General features: G+C 39.9%; 1 protein-coding gene across 6 annotated transcripts in view; it reads right to left on the bottom strand.

The window, feature by feature from the left end:
* Positions 1–397: 397 nt before the first annotated feature.
* Positions 398–20,645, bottom strand: part of ATF6 (activating transcription factor 6) — a 276,008-nt gene continuing 255,760 nt past the window's right edge. For 4 of the 6 annotated variants that reach the window (XM_058310014.2, XM_071207538.1, XM_058310015.2 and 1 more), the window contains one exon: positions 398–5,457. In XM_058310014.2, the coding sequence (XP_058165997.1) occupies positions 5,249–5,457 (209 nt within the window). In that variant the 3' untranslated portion in view covers positions 398–5,248. Of the gene's footprint in view, positions 5,458–15,566; positions 15,688–20,645 lie in introns of all 6 variants that reach the window. The other 2 variants (XR_011645463.1, XR_011645464.1) reach the window with 1 other exon arrangement.

Here is a 20,645-nt window from a genome sequence, read left to right as displayed (position 1 = left end):
TGCACTAACTGCTCCTGGATGGATCCCTTGCTTTCAGTCTGCCTGAGTGGTTTCATGCATGGAACATGGGCCATTTCAAGCCAGAAGCAGCATTTGGTTAGGACTGGATATGTGACTGAGTAACCAAATTTCCTATTGTAGAAGGTCAAAAAATGGGTTTTTTGAGTTTTTTTTCCCTGATAGATTTTTGTTTTCAGTACAGATATCTTGACACAACAAAGGAAATCTTTACTTAATGAGGCTGGGAGGAAGAGTGGAAAAGAGCTCAATAGTTTCATCTAAACATTAACAGGCCATAAATCTGTCTTAGGACACCTTTTCTATTAAATAACCACTTAACACTGAACATTCTTTTGGGAACATTTTTTTTCTCTTTTTAAATATAGAACAAAAGGAGGCAAGTTTAAAAATTATTTTATTTTTAGACAAAGAACAGGTATAGTATTATATAGAATTGCTTGAAGCACAGAATAGTCTGTGGTCATTGTTTCTTTAGGTATTGCAAGCCAACATATATATTAAGGGAGAGAATGGTACATCTTTCCTCCCATCTTTAATACATTCTTAATTTAGCATGGATACAACCTTGGAGAGAAAATTCTGGTGAAGTGCCATCTCTACCCATTCTCCTTGGGCTCTCTCGGCCCCATGAGTGAAGTACTGCTGGGCCTAGCCCACCCATACTTGCCAACATGGTAAGGACAGGAAACTAACATCTCTAAGGCCAGTAGTGTGTAACAGTTTTCATCTGTTTTTCCATCATTTCCTCTATCCTGGTGACTGACCAGGAAATTAGGGCTCAGTGTGAGTTAAAATGGTCCAAGGTGTATTTTCTGTGAAAGTCAATTTGCTCATTTCTATCGGGGATTACCATGCCAGCAGATAGGCCCAGGCTCCTGGTTTGCTTATTTAATTGATGGCCACAGACTTCGTTGGGGGCAAACAACATAATAGTAATGGTATGATATTTGTTGACCTTGGTAAATGATAAGCTATGAATGATTCACTCCTTGATTCCCAAGACTAATACAATTAAAAGTCTTTTAATGAGCTGAATTCCTAATGCATAAAGTTAGTAAACTACAATGTTGAGAATGGCGTCCACTATTTGACAGTGGTGAGCTATGACATGATTCACAGGTAGGATAAACTTCCTGACTAGACAGATAACTCTGTCATTCTTTTCATAAATTCTGTTGCATCTGACGGATAACAAAGAAAGTAGAATGAACTGCTGAAAGTTCTAGTCTTATCCAAAATAAACTTTGATTTAAGCTTAGTCATTGAAAATATAAGTTAACAGTACACACTCCGATTTCCTTTTCTGGGTAGGGGAAAGCTGCACTTCTTTATGTGCATAATGTTCCATTTGGACTCCAGCAGCATCTTTTTGGGTAGTCTAGTGTTCTGTTTACTAGAGAACTAAAAATCAACCACAACTCCTCTGTTCCTGGGGAAAACCAGGAATTCTGACCTTCTAAATGTGTTATTAGAGGTAGAAAAGACAATTTCTTATATTTTCTTCTCTCTCTCAGGGTCTATTCTTATTTTTAAAGGAAAAGTTGTACTTGGTGTTCAAATTAATAGCAGAGCTCCTAGATTCTGTAAATTAAAATGAGGAAAACATCATTTTGATCAGGAATAAGAGGTCCATAATAAGCTTCTATCAATTTTAGCAAAAAGCAATGAGAGAGATGAAATCATATGAAGTGGCCAGCAGTATGAGAAGGTCTCACTTGAAGTTCAGTTCCTGCATATCTGCTGAAGGAAGCTGAAGCCAGCTGCCATAGAATGCAGTAGAAAGAGGGCTTTCATGGATGGAAGTTTCCATGAGGCAAGACTGTAAGGGGGATTCTGATCTTACAGTGCCTTTTTAGGCTGTGAGCATAGAAGTGGTTACTGCTAATAAGTTGTCAAAGGTGCTTTGAAACTTTTCTGTGTTTTAGAAAGTCAAACATAAGTTTTTTTTTCCTGTGATACATTTCTGCCACGTTTCACAACCTGAGTTTAGTAAACTGGCAGGAATCAGAAAATAGTGTGAAAGTCACAAGGAGCATGGTTGTGCTTCAGCTTTAATCACTCTAAAGGCCACAGCAGCAGTGCCTTTTCAGAGTCTCACTGCTGGGACAACTGGGGACACATGCCTGGGAGGAAGAATAAGGCCAAGAAACTTTAATGAGGGCAGTGTCTCTTTTAAAAAAACAATAGAAAAATCAGTTTGAATCCCAAGTTCCTTGTCTGTTCTAAGTAATGTTTATTCAGAGCACTCAAGAATGACTCATATAACATTGTTGCTTTCAAATACCTCCATGTCTATTTCTTGCTAACAAGGAAAGGCAAAGAAATGCCAGTTGTGCTGGAACTTGTAGTCATTAAAAAAAAATTAGAAGATGCTCTGAGATTTAATAACAATGGAAGATTTTTTACTTATGAAAACACAAACTCCACCCAATAACCTAGTAAAGTGTCTATTCCACCAGCATGGCAAACAACACATTTGTTTCAAGAGTGATCCTTTTACAAACTCCTTACTTTGGAAGGAGGTTGTTTACACAAACATTCTAATGAAAGCTGGATCCCTGAACTGCTGGGATACAGACAGAACAGTTAACCCCCAAGTGGAAGAGGCGCCTAACCTCTGACTCAGTAGTTAGGATGACGAAACACCCGCTTCCTTACATTAAGCCTAAAGACATGGGGCTTGCAACCAGGCAGAAAAACTGTTTCCATCAGTTTCTGCCATCACTTTCCAATATGGTAGTGGTGTTGGCCCAAAGAGCACGAGGTCATCTATTAAGGAGTAGACTTGCCCCCTTGATAAGTTTATCCAATTTTCTCACAAGCTTATAAAATCCCACTTAAAAACTTAATAAATAAAAAAACAAAATAAAACCATGTGTGTATGTATGCATGTATGTATATATTCCCCACAATTGCTGGCTGCAATTCCCAAAAGGTAATCTTGCCAAAAAACTTAAACCAAAAGACAAGCTTAATTTATTAATCTGACACAGTAATTTTCCATTTCCTAAAGGGCCTTATGCTAGCATACAGACACGACTGGGGATGCCCCTCTACAATCTGCCACCCTTTGATGGTGACTCCTTCCTAACCACCATCTACATTTCTACTAGTAATAGAGTCAGAAGTCTTCAGACTGATGAGTTGGTAAAAGGACCATAGTTTGAAAAGCTGGGAATAGAGAGATAAAAGTAAAAATACGTGCTAAAAATAATAAGCCCATGTAATGGTTTCTCCTTGTGTGATTCAGTGCAAAGGAGATGTTTAAATCAACTATGGTCACTATAATGCTCCCAGAAGATTAGCAGCTTAGGAAGACCAAGTCACCACTGCCTACTAGCCATGGTCACAGCTCTTGTTTGCCTAATTCACATTATAGAATGGGAAGGAACAGGGCCAAGAGAAGATATCCCATGAAAGGACTGCCATGTAACCTAAAGATATTCCAGGCATTTGCCTTTGATTCCCTGGTATCCATCAGAGTGGTTCCAAGAGTAAATGGTTCCTGTATGAAAGTCACCCAGGTTAGCCAAATCAGAGGGGAGTGTTGCACTGCCTTAAAACATATGGACAAACTCCTGATTCCTAGGTAACGTAGCCCTTATTTTCCCTCAAAAAAGTTAAACTGATTCCCCTGGGAAGCATCAAAGTAGCTTGGGCAGAGAGGCCTCACTGTTCAGAGATTTAGAAGCATGGGTGATATTTCAAAATTATTTAGGAGCCAGGCCTAATTTCACAAGCAGAAAACTAACTGGCTGCATATAATCCTTGAAAGGCAGATATAACTTATCTTTTTCTTGCAAGGAAGAAGAGGAATTGAATAAGATAGTGTTGAAAGGGAAGAAATCAACAAAGGCAGGGCAATTAGGGTAAGAAGCAGTACTTTCACAATGAAGTTTATCAAGGAATCGTAAAGTTTGTAAAAGGATAGGGAGGAGGACTTGCTTTAGAAATTGAAGATAAAACATCAGAGAGGACAACACTGCCTGGGATCTATTTCTATGAATTCACCCAATGAAATTTAATTGTCTACTATGGGGAAGAAAGTCAGCAAAGTGCAGACAAATCCAAGTGAACTCAGTAGTTCTGTTTTTAACATGGGAGGACAAAGGAGTCAACTCCTCCACTGTCTTTCACTGGAGAAAGCGAAAATTATTGCCACACAATGGGATCTCCTCCCCCCCAACAAGTAGGAATCCCAGCTTGCCTGTCTGCATAGTCTTACCCAATAAAAGCTGGTCATTTATTTTACTAGGCTTGCCTTGCTTAGTAAAACCTCCAGGTTCCTCCTTAGCTGAATTGCTATCATCATATTAAGAGAAGGTATATAGAGGGGTGGATGCTCATAATTAAGACGAAGCCTTTGTCCTGTGGTCCTTGAGGAGCTGCACCACATCAGGAGACAAAAGACGTGAGTATGTTTGCTCATACTCAATGGCCTTGTGTCCTTAAAATAAACAGTAGTTTATTTTTAATCATAAACTGCAACCACATCAAAATTGAAATGTTTTAAACACATGTATTAGTGGAGCTATTCTCTTCTTTCAAAATCCCAACACTAACCCTTCCCATCCATCTCGTTCTCTCAGATTTGCTACCCACTAACTTGTGCACAGCGTCAGGTGTGAACCACAAAGCCCAAGTAAAGATAAACTTTACCAACTAGGGGTTTTCCCTTTTATCTAAAGTTCCAAATTGCTTTGACTCTTTTTGGGGGAGCTTTAGAAATTTATTTTCTCATTAAGCACAATACCCAGAATAGATTTGCATTAAGTGAATGAAAAAATCCTGTCAGTGGAAATATTTGAGTGTCTGAGCACTGTATAGCTTTAAATAAGTCACTTCACTGTATCAGGAAGTGAAATGGCAAGGAAGAGAAGGAGAACTTATTTGAAGATTATTATGTAAACACCAAAGAAAAAGAGTGGGAAAAAGCAATTTAGAAAGGTACAGAAAAAGACAATTCTAAACCAGGTAACACTGGAGGATGCTGGGCTAAATTTGCTAAAGGAACAATGCCATTCACTTGCATCTGAATTCCAGTGCCTTCCAAGTAAATGGGTAGATAGGGAGAAACGAAGCATTTCTTTTTTTTCACTCTCTTCCCCATGAACTCTTATTACTAGGCAGTTCCCTGCTTGCCACCAAGAAGGTGGAAAGATGTCTTTCTCCCACCCTCTCCCCTTTGGTGGGGTCCCGATCTTTGTTCTCCAGTGCAGCTCAGGCATTACTGTAATGACTCTGGGATGGTGCTGACAGCGTGGGTTGCCTCTGTGGCTGTCGGAGGGGAACCAAAGAAGGTGTTGGTCTGATTCCTCTGCTGATTTCGGAGGTAGGGAGGAACTGACGAGCTTTTGATGTGGAGTATCCTGGTGTCCATCACCTGACAATCAATCTGCATCATCACTTCATAATCCTGCCCATTGATCACATTCTCTGCAGAGAGAAAAATACATGAGAGGTAAATATTCAACAGACCGTGTGCCTCTGCCATAAGCTTCAACCCCAGGAAGACATAAATGAGCTTTAACAGAGTGAACTGTCAATATACTTTCAAAGGCACAGAGGGACTTCATCAGTCACTAAGCAGAGCTACAACTGGGCTGGCTGCTGGAGTGGCCTGCCTCTCCTCAATTCTAGTTCCCAGACAACATTCACTGGTGTAGTAAGGGCTAAAGCCACTGGCAGAGTTAATACCGCAGAGTATCCACAAACAGTTTATGTCTTGTATACTTCATGCAGTATTTCACCTGGATTGGAGGAACTGGGAAAGAGGGGGACATTATGTAGAGGGGGAGAATAGTTAAGCCCTTTTCTTCTTCAACAATGGGAAGGAGCGATTGTCAAAAGCTGCGTGGTAAGGAGAGGTTGGCCAAGTCTGCTTGGCTCCCATTTATCAGTAATATTTCTAATTTCATTAAGATACGCCCAACTATGAATTTAAGAGTTTGCCTTCGGACAGGATAAGGTACTGTGAAGACTGACAACAAGTTACAGACATCTGGCAATGATGCTCTTTCCCAAAGAATACTATTGCTTCCTTGCCATATCGAGGCAATCTTTAATTGGAGCTCCTGATTACAAGTACAAGGAGAGACAAGTACACTTTCAATTTGGGATTAAAGGAAACCATAAGACTTTTAGGTAAAATAGAGACTGTAACAATAAAACCTTACAGGGCCGTGCTTAACATACTGGGTAGCTCATTATAATGAGTTTAAAATACACAGACACATACTACACTAAACTTCTAATTCCTAAGCGAATGTAAGAGAATGAAAGCTCTTTATTTAGGGAGAGAGCCAAATTATTCCCTGAGTTGTGATTCTGGGTGGTCATTTTCCAACTTGTAGTCAATGAAACTTGTGCATAAAACTGATGAATTATATAGTATGAATTTCAAACCCAGCTGAACAATCACAGCAATAGGGTGAGAAGATGTGTGAACTTGGGAAAATGCTAGATAGTCAACGTGGCATCTCAGTTTGCTCTTTCATCCATGAATCTGGAGCTGGGTGTGGGGACTGGGAAGAGTAACTGCTGGCAAAGACCTAGTCCTGCACTGCTTTCTTACGAAGACTATGATACAGAGCCAACCAGTGATTTAAAAATGGAACATTTGTCTTCTCTGGGACAAAGAAGTGAATTTAAAAGTAGAATTCTTTCTATTCCGTTATCCTTCCTTTCCAGTTTCAAATTGTGCATTCCAAACATTATAAATCTTGAGGAAGAAAACTGAAAGTCTGACATTTGATCTTTAGATTCCACTGTTATGTTTGAGAAAATTGAGCCAAGGAGCTCGTCAATTAGGAAAGACTTCTGGAGATCATCTACCACAGAGTGTCTCAAATTAGGGCCTAGTTCACAGACTTCAGGGAGTCCATAAGTTCAGTGAAATTGTAGGCAAAACTCTGTGCATTTTTCTGGAGAGGCAGCCCATTAGATTCTCAATGGAGTCTGTAATGTCTTGACAGATCTAATAATCTATGAACTTGAACAGATGATATATTCTTTTTTAAAGTCAATGGAAGACATCATCCCTCCATTTCTACTGTTGGTTAGCTGTTCCAATGTTTAAATAGTCTCCACTGATAATAAATTTCCCATTATGACATTACAAGTCTTGTAAATCTCTTCTATCACAGGTGAAACTAATTTCCTTCTTTTCAAGCCTTAACTGGAGATGAAGAACAGCTGGTTGCTGCTGTGTATTAACTAACTCTACCTATTTTTAAAGACCATTGCTATGGAAACTTAACTCCAATTTTACAAGTCCTGCTCCTCTGCAATGGCTATCAAATCATTTGCTTATCTTCAGAGAATGAAATCTGAATGTCTATAAGTTAGCCAATTTTTCCTGTCAAGTGTTTTCTTTTTAGAAAAGTAGGAAATGGGAGAAAGACAACCTGCTAATGTGTATGGAGTCATTCCATTCAGAACATGTGACTGAGTTCAGATTGCAAGGCGCGCCACACTAGTCATTTCCTTTTGGAACCTTGGTCCCTCTCTCCCCATTTCAGAAAAACTGAAGGATTGTGTGTGTGTGCTTGCATACACGCTGTGGCACAGAGGAGCAAATAATGGAAAACACATGTATAAGAGACATGCAATACACATTACTAATTTTTACTGCTTTCCTGGATTAACTCAGAATTCAGATGACAGTTTAAGATCAAGGCTAGGTTCTCTCATATGGCCCAAACCACCTGCAAAAGTCATTAGAGCTCATGTGCCTGCTATGGTTTAACTGATAACTGGAGTTCTTTAATACTTAAATACCAAGAGGAGATGGAAAACGTGGGAATAAAAGCTCAGCTGTACTGAGTGGAAAGTAAAGCAGTGGCCTGATTCCAAAACCAAGGAATTCCTAGCTGTGGCGAGATGGCCCTGTCCTCTTGAGTCGAACCAGAAGGAGACTCAGACCAGATACAGTCTAGGTGGTCATAAAGAGGGTTCTGTTCTTCACTCCTTCTACTGAAGGAAACAACTTCCGGGCCAAGTGGGCTTTCCACGTTTCTAGAAGGTCATTCTACCCGATAGAAGAGATAGGAGTGAGCCCTTCAAGCTGAATTCAGAGTCCCTTCTGAATGACAAACTGGGTAGTTTAAGGTGTGAAGTGACCTGACATGCTGTAAGGAGACCGAGATTACCCACCACCTCTGAAAAATAGTCAGAAAGCTGTAGCAACATTCTTAGGTCCATGTTGTGGGACCTTATAAAAGGCTTCTTTGGGTGTTTCAGTACTAACCTCCTAGGATGGTTGGTTAGTGAGACAGACTCACCATTACTGCTGAGGTTCTAATTATTGGAGTAATTAGCTATGTTGGCTTGGGATGTCTGTAGGCCCCTCCACTGAGCTGTTGAGCATGTGCTTCCTAGAGAAGCATCCAGGAGGAGCAGAGGAGCTCTGAAATTCCTCTTAACAGTGATGGACAAAACTCCTTTTCTCCTTTACCTTAAAGCTTTGAGCTCTGTTAATAAGTAACCACCCCTGAAAAGGACACCACCTTCAACTGTTGTCTACAATCTGCCCCTCAGTGTGAATAAAAAAATATCACAGGAGGTTCTAATTAGGGAGATGAGAACTTGAAGACCCTGTGGCCTTGATGGAAAGGACAGGAAGGACCCCTGAAGGAAAATAAAGCAGGGGTGTGAGAGGCTGATCACAAACTGCCCATTTTCAGTAAGGACCAGGGCGTCATTGTTCATGTGCAGGAACCTGGTGAAAAAAGAAACATTAAAGCTCATGGATTTTCTGACAAGAAGGAACAGGACAAGCATCAGACTAGAGAGTTGTCAGAGGTGAGTTACATGAAAAGAATGCTAAGCTGTTCTTACAATTGTATGCGTAATGAAAAAAGACCATGACTATTTGGAAAAATAGAAGCAAAAGGAATAATATCGTGTGTAAACACTAAAGGTTCACCCTTCCCTCTTCTATCAGCAAACAAGTGGTGTAAATAAGTACAGGCTGCTGTCTTATTATGTTCTAAGCCTTATGGAGTAAATAGAATGAGATAAACTACTGATCTGAGTCAGGAAAAAAAGGTATAAAATATGAATACACCAAACTCAAAATAAATCTGACAAATAAAAAGCAAAAGAGATGAATGGCTTCAAACAAGAGCACTAAAATATGATTCTGGATGCTGAGAAAAGTTGGGAAAGCCAGAAAAAGTATCTGGACTTTGAAGGTGGAAAAACTCTAGGCAATGTGGAATTTTGAACCACCTGTAAATACACAATAACTGAATTAAGAATGGCCTGCCAAGATACTGTTAGGAGGATCATCTGGGAGATGACTAACACATAATGCAGAACCTTGTTCATAAGCAGAATGAAATATCTGCTTATTACATAAACTTTAATTTTAAAAAGTGTCAAGACCTCATCAGTGCTTTGCAAAGAAGCACTTGGGATGAAACACATTTCTCATTCAAAATCAAACACTAATGCTAATGACTGGTGGTTTGCTCTGGGTAAGCTAGTAAGCTAGTCTGGGTGACAGGCAGTGCTACAGGTATCTGTGCTTGAATTCTGGTGGGTGCAGGGTAAGTGTGTGGAAGCATGGAAAGTGGGTAAAAGTTTACCTATTCATGGACTAGAGACATTTTCCACCAAAACAAACAAACAAAACAAACCAACAAACAAATGTGGGAATACAATGAACAATAAAGTTACCTTTCCACTGTGCCTTCTAAGAACTGCCATAAACTAATCCACAATATCTAGCTAATCTTACCTCCTGCCATTTTTGACCTGTGTCCTGCACTGCATCTCTGTCCATCCAAACACATCATTGCATCTCTGCTTAGAAAAACAAAGCTTTCCCCTCTCCCCTACATAGGCAAATTCTACAAGTCCCCCTTCTAAAAAACTTTCCAGTATTCATATTTCCCTTATAACCATCATGAAAATTTTCCATTTTATTGAATAGTATTAAAATACTTAGAGAAAGAACAGAAGCTGGCTCCCAGGAAGTGGATGTGGCTCAAGCAATTGAGTTCCAACTGTCACATGGGAGTTCCCTGGTTTGGGGCAGCGGGCAGGCATAGCAAGCTGACACAAGATGATGCAACAAGATACACAAGAAGAAAAATATAATGAGATACAACAAAGCAGGGAGTGGAGGTTGCTGGTGCCTCCTAAAGAAGATGAGCAAGACAGCAAGCTACACGACAGGCAGGTGCGGCAAGCTGACACAACAAGATGACGCAACAAGAGACGCAATAAAGGAAAACATAATGACAGATACAACATAGCAGGGAATGGAGGTGGCTCAAGTGAGTAGGCACATTGGAGGTCCTGGGTTTGGTTCCTGGTGCCTCCTAAAGAAACAAGAAAGACAAACAGACATGCACATGCGAACAACAGGGGGATGGGGTGGGTAGGAATAAATAAATAAATAAATAATACATCTTTTAAAAAGTTGGCTCCTTTAAGAAATGCCTGGCAAAAAGTGGGGTGAGATGAAATGGGGGTTGGTGATAAAACAAGAACCAGTCACTTACTACCTGGGAAGAAAACTGAGTGGATAAGAAATAGTTGTACTGCAGAAGGAAACACAGTACGTGGTTTCAATTGAAGAGTTTTTCTGGAGACATAAAGTAGAATATATGCAGGGGCAAAGAGCTCCTAGCAACTAACCTGAAAGAAATTAGCAGTTTCTCTAACAGGGAAGAAATTTAGAGCTGGCGGTGTCCCAAAGGCAAGAAGGGAAGAAGTAAGGAAGGGAGAGAAGGAGAGAGAAAGATATTACATTAAATTAAAACAAAACTGAATATGGACACTGAGAAATGGAGATTCAGATGTGAAAGCAAGCTTAAGAGAGCTCATATAGATAGAAGATTTATTATGATTTCACAAACAAAAATGTGGGGGCCTGGAACAGTGTACATAAAAACCACCAATCCCTATAGGGTGCTTTTATTTATTTATTTATTTTATTTTATTTTATTTTTTTACTTTATTTCTCTCCTTCCCCCCCATCCCAGTTGTCTGCTCTCTGTGTCCATTCGCTGTGTGTTCTTCTGTGACCACTTCTATCCTTATCGTGGCACCAGGAATCTGTGTTTCTTTTTTGTTGCGTCATCTTTGTTGTGTCAGCTCTCCGTGTGTGCGGTGCCATTCTTGGGTGGGCTGCACTTTCTTTTGCGCTGGGCGGCTCTCCTTATGGGGCACACTCCTTGCACATAGGGCTCCCCTAGGCGGGGGACACTCCTGCGTGGCACAGCACTCCTTGTGCGCATCAGTGCTGCGCATGGGTCAGCACCACACGGGTCAAGGAGGCCTGGGGTGTGAACCGCGGACCTCCCATGTGGTAGGCGGACGCCCTAACCACTGGGCCAAGTCTGCTTCCCTATCGGGTGCTTTTAGAGGTCATGATGACCGAAAGGTACTACTAGACTTTAGTGGGCGGGGGCCAAGGATGCTGGGCACTCTGCAATGCACAGGGCAGTCCTACAGTCTCATACAACTGTCCTTTATATCACTTGCAGATATTCAAGTAGGTAAAAAACCTGATTATTACTATTAGTCTAGACCTCACTGTTTTCCATTTAAACATAAAGTACTTTTTTTACATGCTTTTTATAGACACTAAATTTCCAGGAATTAAAGTATTGAATAAATTTATTTTATTTATTTAATAAACACATCGTGTTTCTATAGGCAAGACACTGTTCATCCAATGTGCTCAACAATCTCCTAATTTAGGTATTATTGTTGTTATTATTGTCATTTCACAGATGAGGAAACTAAAGCATAGAGATACCATGTGACTAACCTTCAGCTGGTAAGTGGCGGAGCAAGAGATTCATACCTAGGCAGCATGACTTTTAGAGTTTATTCTTTTAACCATCCCACTGTACTGGGAATATTGTTTCTTCTGCACTCGACTAAGAATTGTTCATCAGGGAAACGGACTTTGGCCCAGTGGTTAGGGCGTCCGTCTACCATATGGGAGGTCCGCGGTTCAAACCCCGGGCCTCCTTGACCCGTGTGGAGCTGGCCATGCGCAGCGCTGATGTGCGCAAGGAGTGCCGTGCCACGCAAGGATGTCCCCCGCGTGCGGGAGCCCCACGCGCAAGGAGTGCGCCCGTGAGGAGAGCCGCCCAGCGTGAAAAGAAAGTGCAGCCTGCCCAGGAATGGCGCCGCCCACACTTCCCGTGCCGCTGACGACAACAGAAGCGGACAAAGAAACAAGACGCAGCAAATAGACACCAAGAACAGACAACCAGGGGAGGGGGGAAATTAAATAAATAAATAAATCTTTAAAAAAAAAAAAAAAGAATTGTTCATCATTTCAGAAAATCATATCATCTATGGCAAAGATGCTCTTGGTATCTGAGTCACCATCACAACAGTCTGTATCAGTCTGTATACATAGCTGTTACACCCATAGTGATGGTACACATAGGTATAAGCATCTAGCTTATTCAGTACATCTTCTAATGCAATAGAGGCATTGTGATATATAATCTAAAATGCCTGAGCATATATCCATTAATTCAACAAACATTTATTGAATCCCTACCATATGCCAGGCACTGGAGATAGAGTAGTGAACAAAACAGGAAAGAAAAAATCCTTGCCTTCAGAGAGCTTATATTTTTATAAATGGAGGGAGTGAGAGGGTGAAGACAGAAAATAAATAAGTACAATATATAGAAAATTAAATAAGTGTTATGGAAAAATATAAAGCATGAAAGTGGTTAAGGAGTGTGTAGTTATGTGTGTGGGGGGTAAGTCTGGGGAAGTAGTTTGCTGTTGTCCATATGGTGACCTCACTGAGAAGATGACCCCTGAGACGAGAAGGTGAGCTATGCAGCTGTCCAAGGGAGAATTGTGAACATGTGTCTAGATGCTAGGAGGACATTTTGTGGAGAGGTGATTTGCCAGGTACTTTTTCAGCATGTGAAATATATTCCATTGTTTTTTTTTTGTACAAGAAGTATGTTACTTTTTAGTACAAGAAATGAGAGTCTTTTCAGGTTAAACTTCCTAATATGCTTTTTTTTTTTTTTAAGATTTTTTTCCCCCTTTCCCTCCCCCACCCTGCTATTTTTGCTGTCTGTGTCCATTTGCTGTTTGATCTTCTGTATCTATTTCTCTTTTTTCTCTTCTCATGTTTCTCCTCTAGGATTCAGAGGGATTCCATCCTGGGGACCTCTGATGTGGAGAGAGGGTCCCTGTTAATTGTACCACCTCAGTTCCTGGTCTCTGCTGTGCTTCACTTTGACTCTCCCCTTCGTCTCTCTTTCGTTGCGTCATCATCTTGCTGCGTGACTCACTTGCACGGGCACTGGCTTACCATGTGGACACTCACATGGGCACTTGGCTCACTGTGTGGGCACTGGCTCGCCACATAGGCATGCTTTTCTCTTCTTCTTTTTCACCAGGAGGTCCCAGGGATCAAACCTGGGTCCTCCCCTGTGGTAGACAAAGGTTCTATCACTTGAGCCACACCCACTTCCCCTAATACTGCTTTGTGTAAATTAGTGTTTATACTTTTACCAACTGTCCTCTCTCCATTTGGGGGGTTTCTTCAGGTAGAGGGACAATTTCCAAACAGAACTTGCTCCCTTTTGAGTTTGAAGAGAAATTCAGTTCAGTTACCCCCAATCTCCCTCTCCCACTCCCTTTTTAAAATGCTTAAGAGGTCTGTGGTTTCATCAGATCACTAAAAGTATATTTAACTGAGAAACAAAACTCAATTTCTAACCTTCATTCATTCAACAATTATTTGAGCACTTATTGTATACCAGGCACAGAATTTTATGAATATTTGGATCCCATATTCTGTATCTGAATTGGACAAAGGGTGGGGTTTCTAAAGGAAAATGGATACCATGGGATGGGATCACAAAACTGTCATTTAACATTTACTGAATGCTTTAAGAAACTGTAAGGAATTACAGAAGAAAATGAGGCTTCTCTTCTTAAACATACCTGAATGTTGCAAAAGCAGTAGAATTACATTTAAAATATTGGTAAAACATCAAAGAAACACATGTTCTTAGCAAGGTCTTCTCTTATCACAACTCAATAGCACTCCCAAATCCTCTCTTTTTCTTCCTAGTGTTTGTCACACTGTATAATTATACACTGGCTTATTAACTTGTTTAATAAGGTCAGTCTCCCCCACTAGACCAGAAAATCAGAACATGTCTGTTTTGTTCACCACTACACACCCAGAGCTAGCATAGTGCCTAGCACCCAGCAGACAAAAAAAACAAAACAAAACAGAGAACACAACCTTGTGTTAGAAAGGCTGTCCTCTCATACTTGTTAGTCATGTTGGCAGGTAATTCTCTGCTTTCTGAAAGGTCTATCATTCTTGATTCCAACTTGTGAAAGTTGGAATCAAGAATAGTTACAGAAATAGTGGTAGTAGCAAAGAATTTCTAACAACCTCAAATACAATTTTAGACAAAACTCTGTTTAGACTTTGCTTTTCTGTTGAATGACAGTGAAGATCATTTCTCTTTGACCTCAAATTTAAATTGTGAATTCACAACCACATAATGGCTCTTTTAAAGGTCACCAGACCAAATTTATCCCTTGAGGAGTATAGAGGCTATGCTACAGAGATCTAGGGTATACATGGTTAAATTCATACCTTTTCTCAAGTTCAGCTCCCCTGGAGCTTTTGATAGTCTCCTAGGACAATTTCAGGCAGTCTGGCTAGTTCCATAACTGGCATTTCAGGTGTGCATGGTAACAAAGAGACCCATGAGAATAATGGGGTGGGTTAAAATTCATTCTGAAAGTTAAAATGAGCTAGATCTAAGACCTGATTCCCAGTTTGGAGTTTTAGCCTGGGGCCATAGGCCTAGCCCCAGTGACCACCAATTGCTTCCCAGCTTCTAACAATTAAATCACTGGCACCAAGCACTAGAAACTATTTTATGATATCACAACCTGAAATTTAACACCCATAAAAACTGAAACAATGTTCAAAAGCACTTCCCTTATATCCAGAACCCAAGTAACAAAGAGACCCTGCTGGCAGATTAAAGACCAAGCCTCTGCAATTACTACTATTGGGTCAAATAATATTTTTCTGAAAAATATTTGCGTCTTTAGTTGCATTTAAAATCAATCTTATGGGAATTACACATCTTCAGAATATCAAGATGGCATTCGCTTCAATATTTCTGTGGTGGGGCAGGTTCAGCTTCTACAAGGAATCACTAAGTCAGAATTCTATAATAAGAAGGAACCTTAAAGGATAATGGGGTCTGATACCACCAAATTAATCTCAGCCAATTAAAAAGTCTAGCATACTCTTTATTCATAAAATAGAACCTTAATCACAACATGTGGGGACAAAGTATGTTCAAAAACTCATCCAAGGCTAGAAACAATGCCAACAGGGCAAAATGAGTAGGATCTGACATGGAATTGCAATTTTAGACCCCAAAACCAATACACTGAATTTTCTTTTATATATTTGAATCAGAAAGCAGTTTGTATAAACTCAATGAAGGCAACTGGTCTGCATGTTTCTTGTTTTATTTTTTATAGGAGGGGGTAGTATCTACCTGTATCTCTCCCCTTCCACACCTGCTCAGGTATAAAGCCACTGCAGGAGGAAGATGTGGTGTAAGTCGCTGAGCACCTGCTGCCCACATGGGAGGTCCTGGGTCTAGTTCCCGGTGCCTCCTAAAACAAAACAAAACAAACAAAAACAAACAAACAAAAAAAACCCCACCAAACCAAACAAACAACAAGCAAACAAATAAAAAACAACTCAGGGGAGCTGATGTGGCTCAGTGGTTGAGCGCCAGCTTCCCACATAAGAGGTCCTGGGTTCAATCCCCAGCCCTGGTATTAAAAAAAAGAAGCCACTGGAGAACATAGAAAAAAGTTAGGGAGTCCAGCAAAACCTTGAGGTTTCTTTGAAGCAATGGCTCTTGAAGATTTGAAGGTCAATTCAGACACACTCCAGGAAGGAATCAAATTACAGTGTTGGAGGGCAGGCATTTAAAAAAAAATCTGCTTATTCACCCTTGAAGAATCCCCAGTGTTTGGTGCACAGAAGGCACTCAATAAATATTGGTTGAATAAGTGAAAGAACAAGGTCCTGGTTGTGTGAAATGTCCCCCCAAGCTGCTAAATTAAAGAGGGCATTGGTTGGAAGCATTGTTCTCCTCTGCTATACTTGCTATACTCCGAAATAAGCAAGAATTAGAGTACGGAAGCTGCTTCTGGAGAGACAGGTTGTCCTACAGATTCAGTTTGCAACTAGGGAATTCCTTCCCCCCTCAAAAAAATATAGGAGTGGGACTGGGACAGGGTGGAAACCAGGCTCACAGGCCAACGTCCTCAATGTTATTTGCCATTATGGGTCTCGTTTTCTCTAAGGAAATGTCAGCAGGTCTCAGTATGTATTAAACATAAATCACATAATGTTTGAAAAGCTTTGACATTGGAGTACATTCATGTGTTTATTTCCCTCAGTTGCCTACAATTGACAGTTCTGTAAGAAAATATACATAAAACCAAGGAAATGGGTCTCTGTAAAGGTGTCTGGATTTATAGTTTAAATGTTTGTTTTAACTTTGAAATATACAGCCCTGCCTGCAGACAGGTTTCATTAACAATAGGTAAGGCCTGAATATATACTGAGAATCTGAGACTGCTAATTCACTCTTACTCTTACCTGAAATCTAATTAAGTGATGAGTCATTTAAGATTTTACTTTTTTCAAAGAATTAATTTTAAAAAATCTTATTTAAGATATTCAGACAATAGAATAATGGAGCAGAAATAACTGACCATTGCCTTATTTATATACTCCTATAAATGACAGGAGCTCATTTTGGCATTTTCAATTCATTTTACTCTCCCAGATGAAGCAATCAGAAAACATTTACTCTGGGAAATTTGGAATAAAGGATTTTCCCTTTTGCTACTATTGGGAATCAGTTGAGAAAAATTGTCTAGCAAGGAACTGAGGAAGGAATTCCTCACTATTTTAGATGGAAAGTATTACATGATTGAATTGCTAGTAGGGGTCAATATAAAGTACAATTAAGTCACTGCTCTGGTGTAAACTGAGAACTCAAACAAAAAAGAAGTAAGCAATGTACTGGTTAAAGATTTTTTTAAAAAAGTGTAAGGACTAGTGGATATTTTTGATTTTCACAATATGAAATAATTTGGAATATACCATTCTACACACTGAATAATTTTTCCATTCTACAGAATGGAAGAATACCAAATGAATCTATAAATAGCACCACTTACAAATCTAAGGACAAATGCTTATTTTCCCCAAGAACTTCTCATCACTTTTGAATGATTATAAAATCGGATGCACAGGCCATCTCTTGCTATATTATTATTCTCTGAGCCACATAAAGTAATTTCTTCTTTAGCTCAGTCAGTCCTATTTCTAATGGATTTCTTTCAGAAAATGGAAGTGGAAGTGTTCGCAAATCTAGTGAGTAAACCCTGGTACTGTAGCAGCTCTTCAGGCAAGAAGCCAAATGATAATTTATAAAAATTTAAAAGTGAATTAACCATAAAATGTTCTGATTAATAAATATTGTATCTGACGTGCTGGGGAAAGAGTAAGAACAGGGAATGAGGAATAATACCCTGGGATGGGAGTCTCTTACTCTGATTTGTTTTACAAACTAAACTCACAAAGGCAAAAAGATTTTTGTTTGTTTTTTAAGAAAAGAGCTGCATTTGAAAATTGAAAATGCTAAGAGAGAAATGGGCACATTCCAGTGCTCCAGTTAGCTGTGAAGATGACAAACACTGCTGAAACCAAAAATTAGCCTTTTGCCATCCCCCAAGGCCCTTGTGGAATGTATGCAACACTCGCTCTGAGAAGAGTTTTGAGACCAAATTCCCAGAGATTCCTGTTTCTAACTATGATACTCAAACCATAAAGAGATTTCTTATCAAGGATGTCATTTAGATTTTTTGAACTCCTGAGACTTTCTCATGCTCTCTGATAGAATAATTCCTAACAGGTGTTACTGATACAGCAAAAACAGTCTTTATGGAGGATCCACATTTGTGTCACAGGAGTGTTAACAGTGAAAGGGGAAAAGTGAATGAGGAACCTTCCCAGGCTCCTGCTAACATTCACTCCTGCTTGTTAAAGGCTCTGCAGGTTTGAGCTGCACACATAGATATGTGGGTGGGAGACATTAGAAAAGTGCTCATAAAAGCAGACAACTCTTGGCTAAATGCCCCAAGACGATAGCAGGGCCAGGACAGTTTTCAGCTGAGAAGTCAAACCAAATTCCTAATCATCTGTGATCATTTACTGAGGTAGGAATCTACACAACACAGTTTCTGTCCTTAAGCAGTTTATAATCAAGTTGGTAGGTAAGATACATATGGGAAGAAAATACTAAGAATCCACAAGCTGGGATATGAAGAGTTATAGGAAAAAATAAAAATGTTCCCATATGTAATAAAAAGTCATTCAAGAATAAATACAGCAGGGATGGGAAGCCTTAAGCCTTGCTTATGAAATCCAAATACATCATCTGGTACAGTGATGGGAGTAATGGTTATAATAAACTAAGGAAACGTCTGTGCAAACAAAGAAATTAATAAAGCTGCCTTTAATTCAAGTGCAGATATAAAAGTGCTCAGGGATAAGGAGAAAGAAGAGCTTAATTCCTTCTGGAGGGCATGGAAATGCAGTAAGAAAAACAACTGAGGGTCCTGGGATTTTGTTTTCATATAAAAGTTTTGCTTCAAATTACTGACCAAATCCCAGCTTTCGTAATTAACTCACCCTTCCGACTTTCTCACACTTGTTCTATCTGGTCATGGTTGGCAGTTCACTTTGTCACAAACCATAATGCAGCAGTATAATAGGAGTGGCAATTACAAACCATACTCAAGTTATGTGCTTAATAACTAATATTTGTAAATGAGCTTGCTAAGTTGTCAGCTGCTGATAAGGATGCGTACAACACTTCCAAATAACTGCATTTTACTTTCAATAGAGGGAATTTTTACCAAAGAAATTAATGGGGCTCTGAGATGCAGAGCAAAGCAAGGCATTTAGCCTCTTTGTCAAAACTCTTTGCACAGAGGTGGATAACCACTGCCCTGACACCCTGTGTGTTTGTTTTCATTGAGAACAGCTGAGTGCAGTGCCATGTTGCACACATGCTTCCTTTCCCCTGGCCTTAGGCAGCCTTGCCTTTTGGTTTGTTTGCTCCTTCACTAACTCTCAGTCTTCTTGCAGCAGAGGCTCCAGGAGACGATCACCATACTTGCTAATTTTAGAACATAACATACCGAGCCAAAAAGCCTACATTTTGTACAAATAAGGGGAAAAAATCAAATGTATGGGTCTGGGTAATCTATGATTAAAGGAAGGTGCAGTAAGACCCATGCATAGCTCATCTCCAGAACAGTCTCTGCACAGCCCTGTAAGCATAGAATTGAGAAAGAAAACTGGGCACTTTGTTTATTTTTGTGATAGATTCAAGGTATGTTAGAGTTGTGTGGGTCTTTGAAATGACAGAGGTTAGGAAATCTAAGGCCCAGAAAATACCTAAATTTAAGTCCTGTAGCCTATTTTCATCATTCCTGCTGCTTGGAGACATGATCCAAAGGAGTTCAAATTATTTATAATTAGTTGGATTTTATTTTATAATAATATCACTTACAACTTTTTCTGGAGTTTGGCCTAAGAAGGCTCCAAACTGAAAAAGCATAGAATGTGGATCAGAAGATCAGTGTCAGCTTTAGCTCTGATGTTTCTAGGCCACACCATTCTGGGGAAAATCACTTACACTCTTTGATCTTCCATGTTCTGATCTGTTTTCATTCATCAAATATTTCTCGAGTACCAGACCTGTTCCAGGAGCTGGTGATTGAGATATGAACAAAACAGACAAAAGTCCACAATCTAGTGTGGGTGGGGGGGGGAGGGGAGGGCAGAAAGTAAACAAGAGAAGAAAGTAAATATATAGTATGTTTGAAAATGATAAAAACTAAGGACAAAAATAAAGCATAGAAGGGTGATATGAAATCTTGGGGTTTAGATGGGAATGCTTGAAAGAGTGGCCAGGGAAGATCACTTTTCAGTCAAGATCTGACAAATTAAACTGGCTGGGCAGGCAGGTTATCTGTGGAAGAGGTATTTTAGGCAGAGTGAACAGCCAGTTCACTTGAGGTAGGAGCATGTCCAGAGTAGCTCACGAACAGCAAGGAGGCCAGTGTGACCAGAGCAGAGCAAATGAAGGAAAGAATAGGAGGAGATGAGGCCAGAAATCCTTACAGATCTTCTGAGCCATACCCCCTCCCCTGACTTATGTTTTAATAAGACCACTTGGACTACTGTCTCACTTATTTTTTGCAAAGGTTATGATAATCACTCATGTTTCCAAAGTTCTTAGGGATTAAGTATGCTGGTGTTTGTAGAAAGGCTTTCAGGCTGTAAAGAGCTATGAAATGTGGGTTACAGTCATGGTATGGAGTCAGTATGGCACAGTGGAGAGAAGACTGGCTTTGGAATCGCAGACATAGTTCTGAAGGCCAGCTCTTCTACTTAGGAGCTAGAGTGTTTTTGTAACTTCATCTGTAACACAGAGATATTTCTATCTAACCTCTCTGGTGGTTGTGAGAATTGAATA

The sequence above is a fragment of the Dasypus novemcinctus genome, chromosome 13, assembly GCF_030445035.2.
Source record: "Dasypus novemcinctus isolate mDasNov1 chromosome 13, mDasNov1.1.hap2, whole genome shotgun sequence".
Lineage (NCBI taxonomy): Eukaryota > Metazoa > Chordata > Mammalia > Cingulata > Dasypodidae > Dasypus > Dasypus novemcinctus.
Note: the sequence above shows the minus strand (reverse complement) of the source record. Positions and strands in the feature narration are given on the sequence as shown.